The 7,818-nt window shown below is 38.5% G+C and overlaps 1 protein-coding gene across 1 annotated transcript; it reads right to left on the bottom strand.

The window, feature by feature from the left end:
• Positions 1–1,438: 1,438 nt before the first annotated feature.
• LOC132418270 (allergen Bos d 2-like) lies at positions 1,439–7,207 on the bottom strand. The gene is made up of 4 exons (XM_060002088.1): positions 7,127–7,207; positions 6,514–6,654; positions 2,090–2,232; positions 1,439–1,586 (listed from the first exon to the last, which is right to left on the bottom strand). Exons 1-4 carry the CDS (start codon positions 7,205–7,207, stop codon positions 1,439–1,441), a joined length of 513 nt encoding a protein of 170 aa, XP_059858071.1.
• Positions 7,208–7,818: the final 611 nt, after the last annotated feature.

The following is a 7,818-nucleotide window of genomic DNA, read 5'->3' on the forward strand; positions in this document are numbered from 1 at the left end:
GTGAGTCCAGGATCATGACTTCCTGGGAAAGGAGAAATCATGATGTGAAGGGAAAGGCTGTTCTTATCTTCATATGGGTAATTCTGATGCATTAGCGATGCTAATGCTGCTTATAGCCTTAGGTCGTTGTCTTCTACAAACATGAAAAAAATTAAAAATGTGGTTGAGCTGATTATGTTTAATATGATATTGGCTAGAGTATGAAAGAAAAAAATACAAGCGATTGCTGGGGGAAACAGTGGAAAAATTCTCCAACAGGACTCATTCCACAGAGCTCCGTCCATGCATGTGCCTGTGTGGGGTTGGAGAGAACGCTTCCACCAGCTGCAATTAGTTGTGAGTGATCCTGTATCGGGTCTTATGCTGAGAGCTTCTAAGTTACGTGTTCACGGCTCCAAGACAGAGAAAATTACATACGGTGTAAGTCTGAGATGCTTACAGCTTCTCTAAATCTTATTTATAATTATAAAACGTGTTGTGGCTGCAAGATGATTCGTTCACACTGGGATTCACTAGGTTAATTGTATCTCACAGTTTAGTGCCTCGCAGAATTTCCCCCCTTTGTCCTCAAAGCATCCCACTGTAGAGTCTAGATCAGTGTGATTCTTTTGAATATTTAAATCCAAACACTTATCGAAGTCCTGGCCTTTGCCACCTTGCAAGTTGGACTGTTTTGTTATGCCATTCTTTTTTTTTAAATTAATTTTTATGGAAATACAGTTGATTTACAATGTTGTGTTGGTTTCAGATGTACAGCAAAGTGATTCAGTGATACATATATGAATACAAATATATACTTTTTTAGATTCTTGTCCATTATAAGTTATTACAAGATATGGAGTAGAGTTCTCTGTGCTCTACAGTAGGTCCTTGTTGTTTATGTATTTTATATATAGTAGTGTGTATCGGTTAATCGCAAACTCCTAATTTATCCCTCCCGCCACCTTTTCCCTTTGGTAACCATAAGTTTGTTTTCGGTGTCTGTGAGTCTGTTTCTGTTTTCTAGATAAGTTCACTTGAGCTCTTTTTTTAGATTCCACATAGAAGTGATATCATATGATATTTGCCTTTCTCTATATGACTTACTTCACTTAGTATGGTAATGTCTGCGTCCATCCATGTTGCTGCAAATGGCATGATTTCATTCTTTTTATGGCTGAGTAGTATTCCATTGTGTATGTATCCCATTCTTAAAGCAGTAAACCCCAGGAAAAAAGCCTTAACCTACTAAAAAACTCAGGAGGTGTATGTATCATGTTTCTACCCACCCAACTGATGTTCTCAGTTCTTAGTTAGGACAGTTGTCTGGGAAAGAGCATGAACGGGGGGGAAATGATCATTGAAGTTCCTCTATTTCAAAGGATCATTTCATAACAGACTTTATAAAAGACGACTGTGAGAATAGGAAATTTGAATCGAGTATCCCAGTGGTGTGTTTTCATCTCGGACACACGTTGGCCTCTGGGACTTTACCTGTTGCAATGACATCTTCTGTGTTTTCCGTTGGGACACATTTGTCTTTGGTCAGTTCCTCGAACTTGTTGAATTCTTCTTCACTGAGACTACTTCCTTTGGCGGGATTCCATAGCAAATAAGGCAGAAGAGATGTCCGTTAGAACCCTCCATAGTTTATAAAGTATGACCTGGGTCATAACTGTCTAATACTGTCTAATAAATCTCACCATCACCACCACCGCATCCCCCAGCCCCGCCATGCTCCTCACCAGGTCATTTTTCAAGGGAGGTGCATCAGGTCTTCAGATGGTACCATGTGGTAGTGTCCAAATATTGAACACTTTATCACTTTCCTGTTCTTACAACTACTGAGAAAATTACAGACCACTCACCTGTGAGCTAAAGAAGCCCCACATTGGATACAGTCTCTAAAGGTACATCAGAGGACATAATGGCAGGGCCTGAGAGCTCAGAATTCCTCCAAACTCTGTTCCTTTTGAGTTTTGTCTACATTCTAGAATTTGTTTCCTGGCTTTCCTGAACCCTAATCAAGTGAATGAGAAAAAAAATGCTTTGGACTTTTCAGCAAAGCATACTAACCCCATCACACATGCTAATCGGGGAGAAAACTCACGCTTCGTCATTGTCCAAGACAAGCTGCAACCCCCACGTGCCTCCAGTGAGGATATAATATCGGAAAGGCTGAACGGGATCTGTCAGTGGCCCCGTGTGGTTGGCCAGAGGGCGGAATGATTGAGTTGACTGAGAACATTGCATCTGAAGGATTCAGTATGATGCAGTGGTTATTTGCAGAATATTGGGTTCAAGTCCCAACCATTATTTTAACGATTGTAAAAATAAAGCATTTGTGGTTGAGAGGAAGGCAGTGATGCCTGGAAACTGGTGACTCTGCTGAACGCAGAATTTAAATCTCGGCTCACTTAGGTGTCAGGACCTGGCTACTCCAGTGTGTGATATTTGGCCAGAAACTCATGGACCATCCTGGAATATTTTATCGGATCTCCAGAGTAAGCGTGTATCATACTTTAAGAAGCCACTTGATAGAATCCCTGGTGGATGCATTTCATTTTTTTCGTAGACAACCTCTCAGCATCCCTGAGTCAGCCAGCATGAAGTCTGAATTCCCATGTGCACCTTTCTGCTCCAGCGTACTTAATACAAAATAAGGTATACATGCACTTCTGTCCTTAATATAAAAATACAGATAATATGAATATTTAGTTTGCATAGAATAAGCTGCAATATGTACCGACTACTTCAGTCAGGTGTGTGGTCTTGTTTTCATCGATGCTTTCAGCACAGATTACCAGCATGTTCTTTGATACAATAATCAGTTGGAAATAATTTCTACCCGAGACAGTGATAGAAAACAAAATTCCAACCTCAATACAGGTAACTTTTTTCATTTTCAAATTGACATGCTTTCTTTTTCACGCGCTGTGGTCAGTCTTTCCTTCAACGATGAACTCTGTCTCACCGATATTTCTCATAGTGTGTTGTTAGAACCAGTTAACACACTTTTGACCAGAGATGTATTAATATGCCTCTTGTTACCCCGAATGTGATGGACCGGAGACGTTTCAGTATTTATTTACATAACAAATCGCTGGCCACAGGCGTTAGTTTGTGCAAAAACCCCCTGGTCAATAATGAGTTATGAGAGCTACTGAAGTAGGCAAGCTTCTTCCACAACCCTTCTTCTGAAGATGGTAAAGATTTCCAGTCCTTGAGACTGAACAGTCTGTGCACAATAGCAAAGTTGCTTATTGCAGAATTTGTAGATATATGATTGGTGGTGGACTGCAGCCGTCTCATACAAGAACACATGATTGTGTTACATTCTCAGGAATTTTGTGACCGAATTGTCAAGTACAGCCATTATTAAAAAGTAATTCTATAAACTTAAATGAATCATATTAAAATAAAAGTTAATGCATAACACAGTTATGCATAACATAACCACAGTTATTTCCTAGTATAAGAGGTAATAAAAGAGGTATAAATGAAGGTATTGCAAAATGTTGGAAATATATTCTCTGTAATGATTCCTAAGTAGATCCTGTTGCTGCATATCCACATTTAAAATGAAAAAATACGCATCAGACCAAGATTAGAAGGCTACATTGTACATTTTTCTCCAGGAAAATCAAATATGTAGACATTTGATCACTTAATATTACAGTATTGATATTTGATAATCATTTCCAGTTATTTTAAACTATAGAGAGAGAAGTCTGTCCCAATGCCCCCGTTGCTTTTAAATTATGTAAAAATTAGTTTCAAATTTTTGCTGTTATTTTAACTATTCTCATACTTATCTTTTGGATTTAAATTAATCAGGTTATACTTCTTAAACATGTTAATACAGAACTTTTAATATTTAAGAATTTTTTTAGTTAGAGCATATTTGATCATGTTGGTCAAATAAAAGATACAAAAAATTTTGAAAGAGATGGTATAATTTTAAATAGCTTTAAAAACTTCCGCATGCCTGAGGAACATATGAAATCAATGCTCTGGGACTTTTTCTCAGATACTGTCAGTAGCAACATTCCAAACTTGGACCTTATCCTGACGTTGTGTAACAAAATGAATGCTTGGAAAATTAAATGTCTTTTTCAGGGTTGCATTTGTAATTAGTAGAAAAAATTGTTTACAGATCCAGACGTCTAGATGTCTTGGATGGAGCTAAGAGTGTCCATTTGAACACATTCTGTGGTTTTGAGAAGATGCACCCCTCTGAAAAGGTCACGCATTCACAGTCTGTTCCGTAAATATCTTTTTCTCTTCCTGTTCCCATTGCTGTGGGTTCTTGGCATATCCCATTAATCCTTAGAAACAAACAGAGAAGACGTTTCTGATTCCCCATCCATTCCTCAACACTTGAGGAACTGCAAAAGTTACAATGCATTTTAATTGCTAAAAATTATAGATGTTTTTAATCTTAGGCTCATTTAATTGAGCCGCACTACTTGGTGCTTTATTTGTTCTATTACAGGGTTCCTCACCCACAGCACCATTGACATTTTGGCAGGATAATTCTTTGTTGGGGGAAGGGAGACTGTCCTGATCACAGTGGGGTGTGGAGCAGTATCCCTGGTGTCTACCCAGGAGATTACAGCAGCTCCCACGTGAAACCAGAAATATCTCCGGACATGGCCACGTACCATCCGGGGAGGGAGGACAGAGCCACGCCCCACATTTAGGATTGCTGGTCCATTCCTTTAAACAGTCCCACTCTGTCCTTTGTCTCCATTCCAAAGACCATGTCTATCCCTCTGCCATAAATGTTGGTGCTCCTACAGACTCTGAAGTCTTCTCTCTCCTGAAGCAAGTTGTTCAACTTGTGTGAATTCAGGTAGTACTTATTTAAGTAAGAAGCTTCAAATAGAATATCAATGAATGATAGACATACAGACAGAGATAGACACACACAGACATAGAAAGAAATGGAAATATATATTTACACGCCATGCACACATCAGCTGTGTATAAATTCGTTAACCACATCTCAAACTTATACCTCACAGCCACGTTTATTATTATTAATTCTTTGTCACAGTTGTTTTTCTCCACCGTATATGTTAGTCTGTCCTTTGGTTTAATGGCATCACCATTTTTACAGATGGACAAATTCAAACTTGAGCATTTAATTCGAAAAATAAACTGTTGATACTCTAAATTTTTCTTAAAATGTTGATTTCAGTCACCCCGATACCTACTTCTTCCATTGCTCAAATTTTCCAAAATTATTTTACTGAGTACAGTCCCTACCATGTGAGTTCCTGGAGGACTAATACTTAGAAAATGAATTTTATGATTCTCTTATTTTAAAACCTACATCCGTGCTGATTTCCTACATAGTAAACATAAAATTAATACTTTTGATATAGGAAACTCTCCAGAACAAAGTCTGAGGTTTGTTTCCAGTTGGTGTTCTGGAATCCACTTCATACACATAGGACGTGACCGCACTGAAAATCCAACGTCCCCTGAATTCGCGATGCCTCTCTGCACACTTCTTCTGTTTCTCTGATTCTTGGTTTAAACTTCCATTTAGTGTTCAGTGAATAAATGCCACACACACCACCCCGTGCAAACCGTTTCCTACTCCCATGACTGGCACAATCGTTCACTTATCAATACTTCAGTATGACCTTTATCAGTGAGTCTTTTTGTTATTTTTTGCACATGGATGTCTGTGACCTTGATTCAGTTTTGAACTGTAAGGTGAGACATATTTTTTAATTTGTCATTTTTTGTTCCCACATGTACACAATGCCTCCAATAGAATAAACATTCCATAAATGTTCATTTACTGCGTGGAAGTATTAATTTATTGATGGAGACTTGTCGCTAAGATGCCAGGTGAATAATCTTCTGGGTATAACCCTTCACACTGAAGTATACCATGAAAGCAACTGTATATAATCTCTTTCCAATATATGCAAAACCTGAAGAATCAAACACACAGATCCTAGGGATGGGAATCCTATTGCCATAACTTTCAGGCATTCAGGACAAGTCTTTCCTTACTGCCTTCATCTGAATTATTAATGACGTAATTCCAACCGAGCTGCTCAACCAGTATGGCCTCTAAGAAGAGGCTACAGGCAGAGCTGCAGGGAGGGGGTTTGTGATGAGCTCTAAGGATATGACACCAAACCAAAAATGCTCTTCTATGAATAGAATTGACAGGCTCAAATTCGACAACATCATCCAGAGACCTTTCACTGCAAATTTGAGCTTGGACCTCATGAGCAGCTCGGTGCTTTGTGACAACCTAGAGGGCTGGGATAGGAGCGGGGGAGGGAGACACAAGAGGGAGGGGATATGGGGATATATGTATACATACATCTGATTCACTTTGTTGTACAGCAGAAACTAATACAACATTGTGAAGCAATTATAATCCAATAAAGATGTTAAAAAAATATTTCTTCCCATCCAAAAAATAAATAAAAATAAAAAATATTTGGTAGAAAAAAAAGAAAAGTCAATAGTTTTGTTGCTTTACGTTTAGGCAAATTCCACTTACTTGGTATAAAAAGTAATGTAGGTTGTTTCGCAGTTGTTGCTGCATTCAGTCCTATGGATATGACCCCTTAATGGGCCATTTTCATGTGTCTTGTCCACGTCATCGGATGCTATGTAAATGGTGCGCCATTCTCCTGTAATCTAAAAAGGAAAGTTTCTGTAAGAAATGTTAGTCAATCTCTTTACTGTTTTCTCACCAGTACCCAGCATAACCTTTGCTTCTGCTTTACCTCAGAAGACAAAGAAATTCAATCTTATTGAGCAAAGTAGGGTTCTACCCCCTACCTTGCAGAATAATATGAAATGAAATAATGATTCCTACTCAAGCATAAAGGGTAGAATTCAGAGTTTCTTGAAATAGGTAAAACAATGCCATTAAAGATGATGCCAGTTCATCGCTATCTAAATGATAGCGTATCATTTTTCCTTGCTATTTGCAGACAAATAAGATGAAAAAAATATAAAGAGCTGAAAGACAGAAGGGTTGTTTTATCCTCTTGTAGATACATGGACCAAGGGATATATATATGTAATCTGATCAGACGTGTAAACATGAGTCTGTCACACACATGCACAACCAAGACCTCCTCCCAGATCAGCCCCTTTTGGGTACCTTTGAGAGAGCTTCCTCAGGTGGAGGTTCCTGGTCAGCACACACCAGACCAAAGACAAGACTCAGCAGCAGAATCTTCATCTTGCTGGTTCTCATAATCCTGCTTCTGGAGAAGCTGAGGGTGTCCCAGTTGCTGGAGAGAATGTGAGTTTGTGCCACTCTTTATAGTATACGTCTCTTGTCGTAACACATGATGAACAGTTGTTCATCATAAGACCTTGGTTACGTATAAATCATCTTACAGTATCCTGGTTGGCCATTGAGCTTTTCTGGCAATCTGTTGTTTTTATAAAGAGATGGGTTTTAAGAGAAGCCTAAGTGGATCCGGACATTTGGCCTGTAGTGAGAAATCACAGTCCCTATGAAGTATTTCAAGGACGGTAAGGTTTATTTTCTTTTATATGCTGAGTTTCCAAAATGGGATGAGCAGGCCAAGACACATATGCCCAACTCCTATATTATTTCTTTAACACTGAAGAGGTCTGTTGAAGCTTATTTTCTGAAACTAAAGATGTTCCTGTTGGCTGGTTTAACAAGCTTAATACGTGGCATCTATACCATGCATCGGCTATCAAGGCATTCCTCACAGGAGTCTGTGTTTATTTTTTTATCTTTTATTTGAAGTATAGTTGCTGTACAATATTATGTAAGTTACAGATGTACCATAATTTGTGGTTCATAATTTTTATAGA

The sequence above is a fragment of the Delphinus delphis genome, chromosome X (assembly GCF_949987515.2).
Source record: "Delphinus delphis chromosome X, mDelDel1.2, whole genome shotgun sequence".
Taxonomy (NCBI): Eukaryota; Metazoa; Chordata; class Mammalia; order Artiodactyla; family Delphinidae; genus Delphinus; species Delphinus delphis.